This window comes from Gopherus evgoodei, chromosome 8 (assembly GCF_007399415.2).
Source record: "Gopherus evgoodei ecotype Sinaloan lineage chromosome 8, rGopEvg1_v1.p, whole genome shotgun sequence".
NCBI lineage: Eukaryota > Metazoa > Chordata > Testudines > Testudinidae > Gopherus > Gopherus evgoodei.
Genome location: NC_044329.1, coordinates 9,288,333 through 9,308,871, shown reverse-complemented (window position 1 = coordinate 9,308,871; position 20,539 = coordinate 9,288,333). Strand labels below are relative to the sequence as shown.

General features: G+C 42.2%; 1 protein-coding gene across 1 annotated transcript in view; it reads right to left on the bottom strand.

Annotated features, from left to right (window-relative positions):
• COL23A1 (collagen type XXIII alpha 1 chain) overlaps nucleotides 1-20,539 on the bottom strand; it is a 324,183-nt gene that overhangs the window by 59,903 nt on the left and 243,741 nt on the right. Inside the window, exon 5 of the mRNA XM_030572434.1 lies at nucleotides 20,475-20,501. Within this exon, the coding sequence (XP_030428294.1) occupies nucleotides 20,475-20,501 (27 nt within the window). The remainder of the gene's footprint in view (nucleotides 1-20,474; nucleotides 20,502-20,539) is intronic.

The window sequence follows — 20,539 nt, the reverse complement described above, 5'->3', positions numbered from 1 at the left end:
CCTTGTTATGCCCACTGGAATAAAACAGGGATCAGAAAAGCTAAATGAATGCCACTGCAATGTCTCAACAGGGTGGGTTGGGGCAGGGGGAGCTTTGTCTTCCCAATGGAAGAACCACTCCTAAATTCAAGCATAAACATCCTGCTTTCCCAGAGAGCTGGTCTTACAAAATTAAAGTTGTCCACACTTGTATTATCGTTAAATGAACATGGCAGAGACATTCACAAATATGTTCGAGGGTAACTTTCGGCTTAAAGAGTTTTTCTAAAGCCACATGTCATTGACCTGGGCACAGCACAGAGAAATAAAAAAGTTATACTAAAATTGCAGTGAAAGACAATAAAACTAATGCTACTCTATAGATTACCTCCATCCCCTTGTATAAATGCATGTTTATGCCACTATGTAGGTCAGGTTCTCATTGAAAGAGATCCTGAAAGCATGTGCATGGGTGACTTTACTCACATATGTAACCCCATTGAAGTAAATGGAACTTGTGTGAGTAAAACTACTGAAATGGGTGTTTACAGGATCAGCCCCTAAATTATAGTGTTATAAACCATGGTGAAGCTACCTAGGAAAACTAAGTGTTTAACACAGTAGTCAAAATCCTCATTGAAAGGATGGACATGGATTACAGCACATAAAACACAAACAATGTCTTAAAATACCGACGAGTTAAACAGCTGCTTGGTATACTATTTCGTTCACAGAATGGTCTGTGGCTACGCAGTACTGCCTGCTCCGTTTCAGACAAACAGTTGCATCCTGAATATACCCCGCTTAATACTCTAAAGGGATATCTTGAATTATAGGACTAAGTGATTAACACACACATGTTGACAATTCATCAAATTATCAGACTGTCAAGTTGTGAGTAACTTCTAAATTCCCCCTGTAAAAGCAGTTCTTTATGGTGTCATTGCTGGCATTCATGTATCCTTCTTTTCAAAAAGTCTAGCTGCTCCTGTGTCTTGGAATGTGCACTTTTCTGGTACACTAATCAGGGCCGCTCAGAGAGGGGGCAAGTGGGGCAATTTTCCCCAGGCCCTGGGACCCACAGGGGCCCCCAGGAGAGTTTTTGGGGGCCCCTGGAGCAGGGTTCTTCACTCGCTCTGGGGGCCCCGGAAAGCTTTTGCGGGGCCCAGTCCCCCAGAGCTTCTTCTGCTCCGAGTCTTCGGCAGCAATTCGGCGGTGGGGGGTCCTTCTGCTCCGGTACCCGCTGCCGAAGTGCCCCGAAGACCCATGGCAGGGGTCCTTTCACCCCGGGACCTGCCGCCGAAGTGCCAAGCCTTTGGTGGCAATTCAGCGGCAGAGACCCCAGGCTCCCTGAATCCTTTGGGCGGCTCTGACACTAATAGAGTGTCCTTCATTAGGATTGGGGGTTCTCTAAGGCTTTATTCCTTGGCATATGTTATTCATTTCTTGTAGATCAGCCTGTGTACAGTCTTAACACATTTACTGGGTCTTATATAGGCTTTCCTGTGCTTAGTTATCTACACAAATTGAAATTCCTAAAAGCTCAGGGTAAAAATTACAAACTTGATTGGTTACAGCCAAGGTTTAAGCTGCCCTCAATTCCATTATTCTGCTGTTCTACAGAGCTTCTGCATTAGGGAACTTTCTAATGGGGATCAAGTTCCTTTTCTGCATTTACTCCTTTCCCTTCCAGACATGAGCTGCCCAACATTAGGCTTTAATTTTTGTCTTTAAAATTAAATTAAAAATGGAGTTTATTTCCCTTGCATGTTGTGTTCCAGTTTTATTTCTACACACATATAATTGACTTTGGTCAGACAACCAGAATTACAGCAGTGGCTCCCAAAGAAGATTTTAGCCCACTGTATGTATCTTTAAAAACTATCTCATTTATTTACTTATTTTAAAAAAAGAGTCTCATCTGTTCAGTTACAGCACTTCATTACCGGGGCTGATCATAACCTTACAAGTAATGTTCTTCCCAGTGAAGAAGTATTTAGAAAATTCATCTCGAACAACTCATTCTTCATTGCGCAACTATTCAGAGAATGGAAGAAATGGCCCTATGTCACAGAAGCACTGCACTGGAGTCTCTTTTTGTTCTGTCTCTACAGCATCTAGCACAACGGCACCCTAGTCCATGACTAGGACTCCTAGGTGATTACTATTTATTATTTGTAATGCAGTAGCAACTTTCTCTCGCTTTTCTATTTTATTTTATTGAACAGTTTTGGGTAGGATCAACCATCAACTGATTCTATTAGCACAAGTATCCATCGTAAGAAAAGGAGGTTGTTATTACAGAGATTTCGGCTATTGTATTAGTTTGGGTACGGTCTCTGAATTTCACCCATGCCTTCATTAGGATTCCTTGAATTTCTTAAAATTCAGCCAAAAGTGGCAAAAGTTCCAACTGGCCACAGGTCAGGACTTAATTCTGGTTTTCCTTTTCTCATTCTGGTCATTTCCCAGGAGCTCTCATCACAGTAAAAAATGAGTTAGGTGCACATGCAGCACTCATGGCAACTATGGTTTATAAAACTCCCTCAATCAAAATTACAAACTGAAGGAGCCAAATTAATAATTAACACCACTCCTGTCACTAATGCTGCAAGGAAAATTTAGAAAAACAGGAGACAACTCTTTATTACACCACATACGTTTTGTAATTTGCTCCCTCTGTGCTTTCTATTAATAAGGCCATTTGCAAAAAGACAGACTCTTGGTTCTTGAATTCATCTGATCCTGGTGGCTTCTTTCCCAACTCAAAGACATAATCCTCTAATCTGCAACATCTCCATTAGTTGCTGTGAGATTATGATGTTACAGAAGGATCATGACATTAGGTAGTGAATAAACAGCAGAGGTACATGAAACTCCTGCAGAACAAAAATCTCGGCTTCAAAGATCTTCTGAAATGAGAAAAGGAAGAAAAACCCAGTCCAGAAATATAAGACCTACTGTGTCAAGAGAATCATTCCTTAACAATAGTGATGGGTCTGAAACAAACCTCCAGACCCACACTTGACCGTGAGCCTCTCTCTACATGCGGAATGTGAACACACTGTACCTTCATAAAGTTCACATCCAGATCTCAACTCCCTCTGTTTGGATCCCACAGATTGGTTCTGCTCTTAATAGAGATGGGAAGTTCAGGACAGAACCAGGATTTTGGATCAAAGCCAAAAGCTATTCAGTAGAAACAGGCTTTTTGCTGTTGCTGTTGAAGTTTTCCACACGGCATTAGTGAGTCGTTAGTAAAGCAAACATCATCCTGGCTGCTGGTACCATAATGCAGCCACCTGCCTGGAACTGCCTGAAGCCAGGCCCCCTGCAGGACTGAGCCCTGAAGTTTGGACATGCTGCTAGAATCTCAGAATGTGTTTCCAGAATGGTGATCACAGCACCCTGACTGGGCTGAGTGGTGATGGTTCAAAGGCACCTTCTCTAGTAGCTGGGAAGCATATTAACCTCCTCTACTATTGAGGCACCATAGCGGGACTTCAGGAGCCGTGCTGCATAGCGTGATGTGAACAGTTAGCTGAGCTGTACGGAGACAGCAGCCTTGAAGACAAGAATCATTCACATGGCAGCTTCTGTTTCTGGAAACTTAGTGAGGCTCCACAAGGAAGAAGGCATCCCAGCTTCTAAACATTCCACCTCCCCCAAATGTCTAGGCAATGATGCCCCAGAAATTCCACAAGATTCACCTGACTGAGCTCTCCTGCCCCTCTTGCACAGGATGTTGGTTTCTCAGGAGGAGGGGTTCAAAGTTCACATATTTTGCCCCAATCTATTCCAAAGTCCCAGAGCATTGTGTAGTAAGGCACGAGTGTGAACAGCTAAAGGAATCAGGCTGCCCAGAAACTAGAGTGATGAGCATGCATAAGAGGCTATATAAAATAGAATGGTGCTTATTTCTTCCCTATGTGACTTGAATTCATTAATTGGCTCCATATGAGACGATCTCACTGCATTTAAGTGTTAGCGGGAAAAGTCTATGGTATGTTTCTTGCATCTGGTCTTCATTTTCTCTTTACTCCCTGCAGATTCAGCTGTCTATACTGCTAACATAAGCAATGGAAGGCATCCCTGTCTTTGCTTCCTATAAAGCCAATCTGTATACGGCTGTTTCAGCTTTATGAAGATAAATGCCCACCAACAAGCTAATACTGACAACCTATCAAATCAACAGTAACTGTTCCAGGAACTGTCTAAGCCATTAAATCAAGGGTAAAGAGCTGAGCTGAGAGCTGGAAACGTTCTAGGCCAGATTTTGCCACCCTTCATCCCATGCAGTAATATCCTACTCCATGAGTGCCCTCGTTAGTTTCAATGGGACTACTCACAGAGCAAAGTTCTACTCTATGTGAATCCTTACAGAATACAGCCCTGTGCCAACATTTTAGTGAAGCAGCAATCCAGTTTTGTTTTCCTGTGTCCTTTTTGCATTGACTTTTCCCCGAGCCAAAAACGGACTTCGAGACTGAAGCTGAAACCAGTTTTGTGACTCAGCGGAATTTGTTTCAGTGGAAGTGGAAGCAGCAGGCTTCCTAACTTTCCTGCTCAATTTCATCCAAAGGCAGTTGCTGTATTCTTGCAATAAATGGCAAGACAGAATGCCAGGATGTGACCATGGAACCAGGCCCTTGTCTGTCTCCTTCTGGCTGACCCACTGCTTCCTCAGTTGTCAATCATTGTGTGCATAATGACTACCAGTTGCAGCATCCATATTTACCAGAACAATGAGTTAGAGAGACAGCCTTGTTGGAATGTTCCACAGCCCCCTGACTATGAGGATCTATTCATGTCTTTCTCCACTAGGACCGTGCACTGACATATGCACCTCAGTTATTACGTGTCAGAAACTGTGGTGAATGGTGATGGATAACCAGAGAGCTGTAACCACAGAAAATATTACTATATTATGTGTGAAATGTCATACGTTGCACACTTCCTAACAACACAGTGCCACGGGAACTGTGCTAATCCCCAGATCTGTGGCCAGAAGGCTCCAGTGGGGAAGAGGGGAAAATATGGGGATACAAACACACTTTTTGAAACAGGACTGTGCATGCACATCCCTGGTGCAATCCACAATGATCATTATTTGTATTGCAGTAGTGCCTAGGAGGCCCAGTCACAGACCAGGCCACCATTGTACTAGGTGTTGAACAATTACACTGGTCGGTTGGAGATGCCCATAGCTGGGTGAGGTATAACATCAAGCTCCTGACCACTCCTGGTTATTAAAATCCCATGGGACTTTTTACAAGAATGGGCTCATTATTTCCAACTAGAGAAGAATGGGGTGTTAACTTTCCCCCTGGCCGAATTCAGTATTTTCTTCACTTTCTGATCTGAATGGTTCATTGGATAGCTTTGCTCTCAGCTGCTCCACAACAAAGCTGGTTGCATTCCCATGGTGGACCGAACCACCCCTGGACATGCAATTGGTAACCGTTTTGTAGAATGTTTTGGGATCTTGGGATAAGGCCCCATTATGCTGTGACTATCAGTTATTAACAGATGCTGCATTTCCACACTGAGCAGCCATCCATTATCCCGATTTAGGCAGGGTTAAGTCAACAGGCAGCACAAACACTGGATGAAAATATGTAAAGAAAAAATATTTACCACATATATGCAAAACTGGTCTTTGAATCTGTCTTTCTTTTGAGCTTAAGTCATTTTAGCTTTCTTACCAATGCACGATTCTCAAATACTGTTCAGTATTTACAGTGAATATATTACAGCTGACAAAAAAAGTGGCAAAAATCCCTTCTGAAGCAATAGAAGCCATGCATGAATTCTGCACTTTCTTCTCTCTCTAAACAAATCGGTTGTTCCTGTTTGCCTACAGTGCCAGCCCATCCCTCCTTTCCTTCAGGCACTTGCATGCTGGAGCCAGGAAGACTTAGCAGAACCAGCCATGTGGTGGTCAGCTATGAAGCCCCTTGATAGTTTTTTCAGTTGGCCCGTTGCCAACGACAATCATTTTTTCCAGTTCACTTGATGGTCTCTGTGACTCGTGTCCTCTCCATCTGCATTTCATCTTCTCTGTGCATTAACTGCTTAATACCCATTTGCCAGACCTTGTGCTCTCTGGACACAGACTAGCACTGAGAATTTAGAAGTAGCTTAATCCACAGGGAATTGTTCATAGTGAGCACTAATCTGAGACAAGGAATACAGCAGAAGCAGCTTGCTGTCACTCAGCGGCCGCTTTTAATCTTTAAAAATGCAAACAGCTAAAAGAAAGCAAAGCAAGTCAGCTCTAAGGGTACGTCTATGCTACGGGATTATTCCGATATTACATAAACCGGTTTTGTAAAACAGACTGTATAAAGTTGCATGCACGCGGCCACACTAAGCACATTAATTCGGCGGTGTGCGTCCATGGTCCCAGGCTAGCGTCGATTTCCGGCGTGTTGCACTGTGGGTAGCTATTCCGTAGCTATCCCATAGTTCCCACAGTCTCCCCCGTCCCTTGGAATTCTGGGTTGAGATCCCAGTGCCTGATAGGGCAAAAATCATTGTCGCGGGTGGTTCTGGGTAAATGTCGTCATTCCTTCCTTCCTCTGGGAAAGCAACGGCAGACAATCATTTCGCGCCCTTTTTCCCTGGATTGCCCTGGCAGACGCCATAGCATGGCAACCATGGAGCCCGTTCAGCTTTTTTTTACTGTCACCATATGTGTACTGGATGCCACTGACAGAGGCGATGGTGCAGCGCTACACAGCAGCATTCATTTGCTTTTGCATGATAGCAGAGACGGTTATCAGTCATTCTGTGCCATCTACTGCCATTGTAAATTGTCAATGAGATGATGGTTATCTGTTGTTCTGTACCATCTGCTGCTATTATGGGTGCCCCTGGCTGAGGTCGGCCGGGGGCGCAAAGGCAAAAATGGGAATGACTCCCCAAGTCAACTCTTCTTTTATGGTATCTAAAAATAGAGTCAGTCCTGCCTAGAATATGGGGCAAGTGTACTAGAGAACCAGTGTATCAGAGAACCAGAGAGCACAGCCGCTCTGTGTAAGATCCCGCAGAAATGATGAGCTGCACGCCATTCACGGGGGGTGCCCCTGCAACAACCCCACCCGTTGCTTCCCTCCTCCCCAAACCTTCCTTGGCTACCGTGGCAGTGTCCCCCCATTTGTGTGATGAAATTATAAAGAATGCAGGAATAAGAAACACTGACTTGTTAGTGAGATAAAATGAGGGGGAGGCAGTCTCCAGCTGCTATGATAGTCCAGGCAGGACATTAAGCGGTGTGGGGGAAGGGAGCCCAGCATCCTGCTGCTATGATAGTCCAGGCAGTACAGAATCTTCTCTTTACACATGAAAGGGAGGGGACTGATGGAGCTCAGCCCCTAGTTGCTATGATGAAGATGGTTACCAGCCGTTCTGTACCATCTACTGGGAATGACCGGGAATCATTCCTATTTTTACCCAGGCGCCCCCGGCCAGCCTCACCTGAGGCCAGCCAGGAGTACTCAGCAGCTATCAAGCATATTGTACCGTCTACCACTGGGGAGGGAAGAGGAGCGGATACTGCTGTTTACTGCCGCAGCGTCGCGTCTACCAGCAGCATTCAGTACACATAGGGTGACATTAAAAAAAGTCAAGAAACGATTTCTTTCCCTTTTCTTTCACGTGGGGGGGGGCAGGGAGTAAATTGACGAGCTATACCCTGAACCACGCCGGACAATGTGTTTGAACCTACAGGCATTGGGAGCTCAGCCAAGAATGCAAATACTTTTAGGAGACTGCTGTGGACTGTGGGATAGCTGGAGTCCTCAGTACCCCCTCCCTCCCTCCATGAGCGTCCATTTGATTCTTTGGCTTTCCGTTACGCTTGTCACGCAGCACTGTGTAGCCTGGAGATTTTTTTCAAACGCTTTGGCATTTCGTCTTCTGTAACGGAGCTCTGACAGAACAGATTTGTCTCCCCATACAGCGTTCAGATCCAGTATCTCCCGTACGGTCCATGCTGGAGCTCTTTTTGGATTTGGGACTGCATCATCACCTGTGCTGATCAGAGCTCCACGCTGGGCAAACAGGAAATGAAATTCAAAAGTTCGCGGGGCTTTTCCTGTCTATCTGGCCACTGCATCCGAGTTCAGATTGCTGTCACAGTGGTGCACTGTGGGATACTGCTCGGAGGCCAATACCATCGGTTTGCGGCCACACTAACCCTAATCCGATATGGTAATACCGATTTTAGCGCTACTCCTCTCGTTGGGGAGGAGTACAGAAACCAGTTTAAAGAGCCCTTTATATTGATATAAAGGGCCTCGTAGTGTGGACGGGTGCAGTGTTAAATCGACTTAATGCTGCCAAAATCGGTTTAAACGCGTAGTGTAGACTAGGCCTGAGTCTCCTAGCAAGGCAGTTCCGCTCTTCCACACACCTGTCACCCATTCCTTGAAAGCTAATTGTGTAAAATAAATACTCTAGTGATGACAGATTTTTTTCATATATAGCTGTCATATTCCTCCAGTAAAGAGCAGAGTCATCATCTGCTTAAAAGAAAAACTCCAGTATTTTCCTAGAAACATAGTTTTGTTTCAACCTTTATATTTTATCTTACTGCCAGAAGGGATTCAGAAGATGACAGTCACATCCATGAGGACTGGTATGACTCTGATCTGTCCCCTTTCCCTGCCTCTTCAACCCCCTGCTCACAGATGAGACTACTTCCCCAGAGGGTATGTGTTGGGTCTCATGCTGAAGGCAGGCAGGGCAAGACTGCAAGGTGGTTCTGAGGAGTGAAGAGAGAACTCTGAGTAGTGGACTGAAGAAACTGGGAAGTGGAATGGAGATTGGCACTAGCATTTCTTATGTGGAAAAGGTACAATTTACTGATCGTTACATGAAATTCCTGAACAGCCGGGACACAAAAGGAGGACTGTAAGTTCAGTCCAAACAAAACCACTGCTAACCAAAAAGATTTTTTTAAAAAAGTTGGAAAAAAAAAGCAAAATCAATGCTTCTGCAGTCATATTAATGCAAAATGTGTCACTTTCTGCTCCAATCTCCCATTTTACCTCCCTTAGTAAGACCATGACAGCTTTGTTTAATATAAAACTAGAGGCAATGAGCAGCTTTTGCCATTGACATCAGTGGGAGCAGGATCAGTCCCCTAACTTATTCTGAAATAAATATAAACATTAACTTACTTGGCTGCAGTTCAGCTCTGCAGCTCCTTCTTAAATCCTGAAAGTCCAGGTGGTGCTGAAATACACACTATGGCCAAGAGATACATATGCTTAAGCGCTTTGCTGAATCAGGGGGCTTAACTGTAAGCATGGAAGTATTCCATCTCTATCTGAAAAGCACCTACACACGTACTTAAGCCCATTGATGCCTATATTGACCCAAAATATGGACTATTTGACTACAAGTCTTTGGGGCTCAAGCACTTTTAGTTCTGTGTTTGTGTGTCCTGCTCCGTGATTAGGGCTCTGGGGTGCTACAATAGTACAAATTAATAATAATAATAATATGTACAGTCGCTGATTTTCCAATAGAGGGCCCGATTTTAACACCCTTAGTTATTTTGAGTAATATCTTACCACTTGAATTGTTCAGTTCAAATCAATCGGTCTACTTATGGAGCAAGGATATCAGAATCTGGCCCACAAGGATTTCTTCATTAAAAATATTTGTAAAAAAATGCAAAGACTGGTTTGCCCTTTTCATGGTTCACTTAAAGAATTTGTTTTTTTGAAACAAAAGAAATAGTGTGAGTAATAGTGTCACAAGGCATAAACTGCTGTACCTCAGCTCTTTTACACGTGGCTATTTCCATACAGTCAAGCTAGAATATTTAATTTTAAACAGCTACCAGAAAGACACCATTTTTATGTCAAGTTTTGTCTCAGTGTAATGGCTCAGGTCTTTCCACTAGAAAATTGTAACTGCAGAAGGCTGATCCTGCATTTTCCAGGATATTAAATATTGACACTGAAGCCAAAGGGAATTTAGGGACAGGCTCTATATTGCTAATATTGACCTAACTTGAATTGCAGCATACACAGCTCAGAGATTTGACTAGAACTAAGGAGTCAGTCTATGTTAGGTATTCTATGGGCCCCATCTCCATCATATCTGAGTGCCTCATGATCTTTATCCTCAACACCCTTGTGACATCAAGGAGAATTTTTTACTCCCATTTTACAGGTAGGGCACCGAGAGAATAAATGACTTGCCCAAGGTCACGAAGAAAGTCTGTCAAAGCAGGGTATTGAACCCAGCTCTCTCAGGTCCCAGAATAGTGACCCAACCACTGGACAATCCTTTTTCTATTCTAATCCTGCAAACACTCATTACAGAGCACAGCACTTACCAATGGAAACAGTCCCATTGATGCATAGGTGCTGGAACGAGGGGTGCTGGAAGTGCTGCCGCACCCCCTGGCTTGAAGTGGTTTCCATTATATACAGGGTTTACAGTTTGATTCAATGGCTCTCAGCACCCCACTGTACAAACTGTTCCAGCCCTCCTCCACTGATGCCAATAGGACCATTCATGGTTGTAAGCATTATTCACAGACTTTAAAACCAGAAGGGACTATTATGAGAGTCATAATTCCAGCCACAGAATGTCACCTAGAGACTCCTGCACTCAGCTAGTACACTGTGGTTGAACTAGAGTGCATCTTTTAGAAATGTTCAGTCATGAGTGTCTGCAGGATCAGGTCTTAAACAGGGACTCTCTGATGTGGGTATGCAGTCAGTTTATGAGTGGAAAAGAGTATTTTCTCCATTCAGTGAAGCCTCTTATCATGGAGACTCCTCTGTGCTGTAGTTTAATTGGGTAGGGGAGGAGTGAGACAAGTTTTCATGGCCTTGCTATTACATTTTCCAGGAAAGACATATGTTTTCCAACTTGATAATTCTGGCTAAAGGGCTCCATGGAAATTACTTAGGATTTAGATAGTTATGGGTTTGCTTCCTAGACCGGGTTTACTCTCAATCTTGCTATATAACTAAAGTGGCTGTTACAATATGAAATAACATATTAAATGTATACACAGTATATCATTTTCATTACACAGGCCTCGTCTACGCAGTATACAAGCATAACTAGGTCCGTTGGAGATATGATTTTATTTTCCTTTCGCTTAGTTACACTTGTACAACCCGTAGTGTGGACACAGTTATAACAGTATAAAGGGGTCTTACACCAGTATTGATTATTCCCTTTCTTATAAGGGAATACTGTACACACACACTGTACATACACACCATCTGCATACAAACAAGTGACAAACTGTCCAGGTGCAGGAACATAAGAACAGCCATACTGGGTCAGACCAAAGGTCCATCTAGCCCAGTATCCTACCTTCCGACAGTGGCCCATGCCACTGGGAACGGACAGAACAGGTAATCAACATGTGATCCATCCCCTATTGCCCATTCCCAGCTTCTGACAAACAGAGGCTAGGGACACCATCCCTGCCCAACCTGGCTTATAGCCATTGATGAACCTATCTGCCATGAATTTATCTAGTTCTTTTTTGAACCCTGTTATAGTCTAGGCCTTCATAACATCCTTAGGCAAAGAGTTCTACAGGTTGACTGTGCATTGTGCGAAAAAAATACTTCCTTTTGTTTGTTTTAAACCTGCTGCCTAATAATTTCATTTGGTCACCCCTAGTTCTTGTGTTATGAGGAGTAAATAACACTTTGTTATTTAGCTTCTCCACACCAGTCATGATTTTATAGACCTCTATCATATCATTAGTCATCTCTTTTCCAAGGTGAAAAGTCCCAGTCTTATTAATCTCTCCTCATATGGAAGCCGTTCCATACTCCTAATAATTTTTGTTGCCCTTTTCTGAACCTTTTCCAGTTCCAACACATCTTTTCTGAGACGAGACGACCACATCTGCCCGCACTATTTAAGATGTGGGCTTACCATTGATTTATATAGAGGCAATATGATATTTTCTGTCTTATTATCTATCCCTTTCTTAATTCCCAACATTCTTTTCTCTTTTTTGACTGCTGCTGCACATTAAGTGGATGTTTTCAGAGAACTATCCACAATGACTCCTAGATCTCTTTCTTGGGTGGTAACAGCTAATTTAGACCCCACCGTTTTGTGTGTATAAATGGGATTATTTTTTCCAGTGTGCATTACTTTGCATTTATCAAGACTGAATTTCATCTACCATTTTGTTGCCCAGTCACCCAGTTCTGTGAGATCCTTTTGTAGCTCTTTCCAGTCCACTGGACTGGGTACTGGATTGGAAATCAAGCAATCTGAATTCTACTTCCAGCTGTGCCACTGACCTGCTGTGTGACCACAGGCCAATCACTTCTCTGTCTCTCTTTCTGTTCCCATTGTTTGTCTGTCTTATTTAGTTAGACTGAAAGCCCTGTGGGGTGCGGACTGTCTCCTGTGATGTGTTTGTATGGTGCCTAGCACAATGGGCCCTGATCTCATTTGGAACATGTAGGCACCTTTGTCATACACTGCTTTAGAAAAAAGGAGACAGCTAGCCAAAATTATCAGAGTTAGTTTTACTGAATGGACTGGAACATTGCGCGGCTCACTAGTATCTCTGGAGGATGTTAAACAATGCCACTAAAGTTTGACATTTGTAAATCAGCAGGTTCAGATAATTTGAATCCAAGTATTTTAAAAGAACAGGCTGTGGAGCTCGCTGGACCACTACTGTTGATTTTCCAATACTGGAGAAGTTCCAGAAAACAGAAAAGAAAGCTAATATTGTGCCAATTTTTCATATGGGTAAATGGAATGACCTGAATAACTATAGGAATATCAGCCTGCCATCGATCTCGGGCAAGATAATGGAGCTGCTGATTGGGAACTCGATTAATAAAGAATTAAAGGAGTGTAATGTAAGTAATGCAAGTCAACATAGCTTTATGGAAATTAGATCCTGTCAAACTAACTTGATATTGTTGTTTTTTTTTAAACGAGATTACTAGTTAGGTTGATAAAGGTAATAATGTTGATGTAATATATTTAGACTTCTGAAAGGCATTTGAGTTGGTAGCACACATTTTGATTAAAAAAGTAGAATGATATAAAATAAACATGGCACACATTAAATGGATTAAAAACTGGCTAGCTGATAGGTGTCAAAATGTAACTGTAAATGGAGAATCATCATGCAGGTTTCCAATGGGGTCCCCCGAGGGATCAGTTTTTGGCCCTATGTTATTTAACATTTTTATCAATGACCTGGAAGAAGAAAAAATCACTGATAAAAGTTTGCAGATGACATAAAAATTGGGGAGTGGTATATAATGAAGGGGACAGATCACTGATTCAGAGCAATCTAGATCACTTGGTAGACTGAGTAAAAGCAACCAATATGCATTTTAACATGGCTAAATGTAAATGCGTACATCTAGGAACAAAGAACTTAGGCCATGCTTACAGGATGGGAGACACTATCCTGGGAACCCATGACTCTGAAAAAGATTTGGGATCATGGTAGATAATCAGCTAAACAGGAGCTCCCAGTGTGATGCTATGGTCAAAACAGCTGGGAGGCACAAACAGGGGAATCTTCAGTAGCAGAGAGGTTATTTTACCTCTATATTTGGCACTGGTGTGACCACTATTGGAATCCTGTGTTAATTTCTGATGCTCACAATTCAAGATGGACGATTATAAATTGGAGAGGGTTCAGAGAAGAGCCACGAGAATGATTAACGGATTCAAAAATATGCCTTACAGTGACCAACTCAAGGAGCTCAATATATGTAGCTTAACAAAAAGAAGTTTAAGCAGTGACTTGATTACAGTCTTTAAGTACCTACATGGGGAACAACTATTTAATAATGGACTCTTCGATCTGGCAGAGAAAGATATAACATGATCCAATGGCTGGAAGTTGAAGCTAGACAAATTCAGAGTGGAATAACAATGAGAATAATTATTACTACATTGAAACAATTTACCAAGGGTCACAGTGGATTCTCCATCATTGACAATTTTTATGTCAAGACTGGATGTTTATCTAAAAGATCTGCTCTAGGACAGACATGATCACAGTGGTCCTTTCTGGCCTTGGAACCTCTGAATCTATGACTCATGGAGAGAAAAGGAGTGCAAAATACAAATCATTTGTGGAGGGACACAATATCTCCGATTTGTCTTGTTTGTCCTGATTCTGGCTTTCTCCCTTTAGTCCCAGCCATACTACTGGGTATTTTAAGAACTATGATAGTCAGACTCTGCTATCAGTGGCCCTGGTAGTCTATACTGGGGTTTCATAACATTTCAGAAAATAAAAGAAACTACAGCTACATTGATAGCAAGAAAACTTACCGTGGCCCTGATCCTACAAAATGTACGCATGTGCTTAACTTTACACACCTCAGTGGGACCACTTGCTGCATGTCAAGTCTTTGTAGGATCAGGGCCTATAACTGTACTAGTTAAATATGTCAGACATTAACATGGTTCCATCCATTATATGGACAGGGTTAAAACCAGATAAAATATAAGTCGCCAAAGTTTTATAGTATTTGAATGAGGAGTTTTTCTAGGCAAAACTTTGATATGGACCTGTTCCAGGTCTAATCTAACAGACTTTTAGAAACTGGGACTGCACCCTCAGGTTTTCAGGCTATGTATGGGAGAAAACAGTAGATTAAAACTCAAATTGTTTTAGTTGCCCAAGCAGAGGGGAGAAGGAACAGTCTCCCAAGGAAGTCACTAACCGCCTACCCCAATCATTATAATTATAATCAGACTATTGGATTGAGTTAAAGTGCTTCACAATAATAACAGTGCATCTCTAGAGGATTCAGTGACACAAGGCATAATGAAAACACTTTCCTCTTCACTTCCCAGCAGTTATGAGAACGTTAAGACAATAACAGTTGATCACTTTGGCAATGGGTAGGATAGTTTAATAATCTGTATAAAACAAAACTGTTTCCATAAAAATAGCTACAAAAAGAAAGGCTGTTTTCTGCTGTGTTCTTTGCCAAGAATGTTACAAAGTTTATTCCTTTCCAATTTTGAACCAAATATATAAACACTAAAGTTAGTCTTCTGGCAATTTACTAACTTTATTATTTTGCCAGCTGAAGTCTGCATTTAGAATAGCTCAGAAGCTATAATTACCGATTACATCGTAGCCTAAAACTACCTAAGAAGTTTAGGGATTTTTTGTTTTTAATTGCAATCTACATAGCTAGGATGAGCACAATAAAATATTTTTAGTTGTTTTAGAGCTAAAATGAAACATTTTACTCCTTCAGCTCTCCTTCAGTCTTAGATCTTGATCCAATGAAGACTGTGCATAAAGCTACGCATGTGCTTACGTTGTCACAGTCTGGGCCTTATTTTATACATAGGCTTGGAAGAATTTGCTTTTTACTTTTTATAATTGCAATAGATAATATCAATGTTTATTTTTAAGCACTATTTTTCAATTTGTATCAATTTAGATTTTCACAATTGCAAGAAATTACAGGGGATGAGACAGTTATTTAATGGCAATACATGCTGAGATTCAAAGAGTTAAAGTTTTATAAAACATTAAACAGAAATCATCAACATCATACATCAAAATATACAAATTAAATATCCTTAACCAACAAATCATACCTGTTTTTACTACTCATTTGCTAGTCCATTTGTAACAAGCTTTACTGGAAAGTCTAAATCACTGGATATTTATTCTATTAAATTCTTAATTTGTCTATCTGTAAATTTCAGTTATCATGGATGGAAATACTTTGTTGTTGGCTTGTGTGTGTGCATGAAATTGACATTTATTGACATTTACTAATAAAAATCTAATCCTCCCAAGCCTATTTATATAGTGTCTTTAAAACTGGTTTTCAGGATGCTTTAAAGCAGTGGTTTTCAACCTGTGGTCCATGGAATTTAATATAATATTCAACCATCTGAGAGAATTTAATATAATATTACACCCCTGCTATAGAATTTTACACTATGGTGCAAAAAGCTTCCTGAAAGATAACTCTCTATTAAATTCTAAACTTTTTTCTATAAATTTCTATAACTCTATTACATTTCTATTGAACTCTAATTGGTTTCATTCCTTTCAAATTCTACAACAGTTATTTTATCTTCTTATAGAAATAATTTTATCAACTCAAGATTAAAATAGCCATATATGTAACAAAACACTCCAGTACATCTGCTGGATTCTACTGAGAGCCCAGAAATTTAAGTGTCGTGCATTTATGACCCTGGATGAAGAACCATTTGACTTAAGACTTGTTATTTCCTAATACGCCAAAGGTTACATGTAGTGATTTCACTGGATGAGGGATATACAGATGAAAAGGAATTACTTTCAACTTTTTTAAAAAAATACACTGTTCTTGGAAATTTAGCAGAAGGCAGAAAGAGACTCCCTCTAACTGCTCAGAGGACTACATCAAGTTCTGCCCTACGTTATAGTCATGCAATCCCATTGGCGTGTACAGTTGTAACTGAGGGTAGAATATGACCCTAAAATGTGAGCTACATCAATTGTCAAAAAGCCATGTGTGGAATAGACAGCAGACATCCCATCCATGCATCACAACAGATGGAGGACTTTTTATCCTCCTTTAAACTCATGCGACAGACACAAAACCAAAATTTCTTTCTACCACAACAATGCCTGTTACTGAAAATATCAGGGCAGTTTGTTTCTTATTTTACCTCAGGTAGCATAAATACCCAACCCCAATGTCCTGCAGTGTACAGAGCTGCACTTAACTTGAAGGCAAGCTGCTGAACTGACCTCACTGCCGAGCGTTTCCCATGTGTATATCATAAATTCACAAAAGGGCATCCGGACACAGTGATAATCAATAAAGAGACTGTACATGAATTCAGGTTTCCATATGCAGTATGAGACAGCTAGAGGACAGAAAGCAAGCCCGCTAGCTAGCTAATCTCTTTTTTATACACCACAAATGAGTAACAAAGTTAACCGCAGCAGCATGTGTAGCACAGACCACCTTCCAAGCATCTACCTGTTCAGGAGTGACTAAATCATTAGACCAGTTTGATTAAGCAATTGGATGTGATGGAGGCCAGCATGTGCTGCTACTGAATGTGACACACGAATGCCTGCTTTTATTTGCATCTAACCCCTTTCTTCTCCAAAGGGCATTGGACTCTTCAGAAAAGAGAGATACTTTTGCCTCCTTCTTAGATAAAGCTACTTATTGTGCTTACAGTTCTGTGGAAGCAGTGGTCTGGGGTTCGGATGAGTTCTAGCAAGCCTCATTGGCAGGTTCGGCTCACTCAGTTTTGCAACTATTTTGACCAGGATCTTAAAGCGAAACTGCATGAGCTACCTGGAGTGCAGGGCCCAGTGGGGTAGGAGGGAAACAGCTGCCACAGTGGTGTAGCTACAGGCTCCTGCCCTCCCGCAGACAGAAAGGCAGGGTGAGGATTAGGTGGAGCTTTGACTCTGTTTCCTTCCAATGCTCTGACCAGCCGAGCTGTGGTAATGGGGGCACCAGGAAGGGGACTGTGACTAGTGTGCTCCCTCAGGGCAGATTGTAAAGTTGAATCTGAGCCCCGTGTAACTTAATTATTTATTTCCTTCCACCATTTCCGGTTTCCAGGAGCTTGTGACTAAAACAGCACTCGGCAGTGCCAAAAATATCATTGGGATTAAAATGAAAACAAAACCCCAAACCCAACACAACAATATTCCCCAAGGCAGCACTAATTTATAGATGGTTAGTCAGCATCCTGCTGAAGAAAGTCATTCCAAAAGTGCTATTGAACGGTCCAATTAGAGCAAAACCTTCACGCTTAATCTTTAATAAATTAAATTCTTAACTTCTGATAAGCCACTTAAGCATTTCTATAGACTGCTGTTTGGTGGTGTTTGCTGCTCTTCAGAAGGATTTCTACTGTTTGTTCCCTGGCACTTCGCAGTTTGCAAAGAGTTGTCTGTGTTGCTATGAACATTCATTCTGGGGTTGGCATTTTCTCCCGGTCATGATGACTGGGTCCTTTTGAGGGGAGAGAGATGACGTGTAGGTACCTGAGGCCTTGCCAGCAGCGCTACTCTGGGCAGAAAGTTCAAGGAGCTTGAGAGAACTCACCACACTGTTGCTGGATTGTTTCTAGAAACCTTTTCCACAGCGATGAAGAGGTTAACTCCCAAGCTGCTGCCATCTGCAAAGTGTTACGTTGGAGCCACTGGCAATGAGGATGGGTTCAGGCAGTAACCCTGCCTGCAAACATCCTCACAAGTCCTTAACCCTGAGTTCACACAGCCCTAGGGCACTACTCTATACAATGGTGTGGGGGGCAGTCAAGCATCTCAGGAAAAGTCCATGGTGCTATGTGGAGGAGGGAGCAGGGGTTGATATGGCCAGAGCAAGAGCTGCAGAGACAGAACAGGTTTTAAAAGAGAGAGTCACTTAATTTTATGTATAATTTTGATTAAAAAACCACTAAGTGACTTTGGATACTTGTAAGAATCCTCACGCTGGATGTGGTGTAGTGAATACACAGTGGTCACCATTAAAAGGCCAAAAAACCCCAGGAATTGCTACACTCTTTCAGATACTACATTAGAAAATACTGACCATTTAAACAGAGACACCCTCCAAATACCACACCCTTGCACTGGCCATCAGCAGGGGGCACTGAACCTGGGAATCATAACGCATGTGCCTCTCCTTGCCTGAGCTAATAGACTTATGTCTATTAATCAAAGTTGTAGCAGGCTCATCAACCACTATATGCAACCAGCCACCATTAGAGGGGGACGGGGTACCACTCTGAATGGGTGTAGGTTACATGAACAGTAGTTGTAATTTCCTCTGGAAATAAGCAGTCAGGTTGACTATAAAGTATTACAAAGAATCTTGCAGGTCTCCTACTGTTCCTTTCAGAATGGGTTTTTATAGTGAGTTTAAGTTATTAAAACCAATTGGAAAGACAACTACATACTTTCCTGCAATTGATGTAATGGAATAAAAGGCTTGTCTTAGAAATTAATTTACTATTACATTGCCCAATCTAGGAGATCGGCGTCCCCGAGGAAATCTCTGATCTTTTCCCAGAGCAGCTCAAAAACAAGTCCCAGGAAAATGAAAAGCGGAAAAGATGTTCTTTTTCCCCTTAGTTGTTTTTACTTCAGTCATTCATCCATCGCACACTGAAATTTTCTGCTGTTTGCATGAGTACAAAGTGGAATTAAGCCAGAGCACAAGGAGGAGGAAAACAAGAAAGTGCATTTTCCCAACAGCTTCTTTTAAAAAGATGTCTGTCATGGCAAGGAGAAGCCTAAATAGTTTTCTGTCCCTTAGAAGGGGAACAGCAGGAACATCACGAAACCCTGACAGAGATTCAAGCAACATAGTGTGAATTGTACATTATTCAGAAGAGCAGCTGCAAAACTGTGGTGCACTGTAACATTAATGCACATACACTGTGATTTCACTGACTGATGGCACACAGCATATGAAGCAATCACTTCGCTCACCACTGAAGTGCAGGCACTTGCTCCATTCTGGGGTGGAGCCTGGCAGGTGTTTAAAAATGCACAGAAGCTACACAACAGGGTAGAGGGGCAGATGTAAATCCACAATTTGGGATTTGGCTGGAATCAGCTTAATACTCTTGCAGTAAGTGTCACAAAGTTATTACAAAAAAAATAGCCAGGACCTTGGTTTAGTCTCTCCTCAGAAAGAAGGCACCCTCTGGCTGAGCAGCATCCCTTAGAACCAGTGCAAATGGGAACAGCACCACATACTGAATTACCAGTACTGCTTCATATCACTCCTGAGTCTTCCCCGAGTAATCTAATTCCCAGCAGGGCTGTCCCTAAGGGTGCAGGGGGGCTGGGGCAGACATGACAAAGCCGTCACTTCTGGGACCAGACTGTCACTTCTGGGACTGACCGCACCGGTCAATCGCACTGACCCATGGGGCTCCTCAAAGCGCGGGGCCTGGAGCAGTCACCCTGATTTGCCAAACCCAAGGGACGGCTCTGACTCCCAGGGACTGAGGTCAGCATTGCTTTGCTGTGAGATCACAGTTGGAGGTGCTAGGGTGTTACATGCTGTAACACACCTTTGAAGACAACAGTCATTATATTTTTAGATATGGATCCATCAAGACTCATTTTGGGGTATCTGTGCATTTCCTTCAGCAAGTCAACACCCAAACTAGGCCCCTCTACAGCTGAGCATTAACATGGGGACAAATCCAAAGATCCTCACTCAGTTTATACTCTAGCAAGCTCTCAGTGGTTTGCTTGAGTAAGACCCCCCTACAAATATGCAGGGTGTCAGGATTTAGCCAATAATCATTTATATAAAATACACAATCTGCTCTAGAGCTGTAGGATTAAATCCCTTAAATACCGTAACCACTGAAGGGAGAGGAAAGGAAAAAAAATGAACTGAGACAGGCAAAGAGAGCGATGGCTGATGGAAAAAGAGCGAAATGCGAGGCATAGGTTAGAAGAGAGTAAAATACAAACGGCATGGCAGAGTTACCGGGTAGCCATCTCGTCCTGACTGCCCCTGTGCAGAATGAATAAGCGAGACAACAAGAAAAAGTC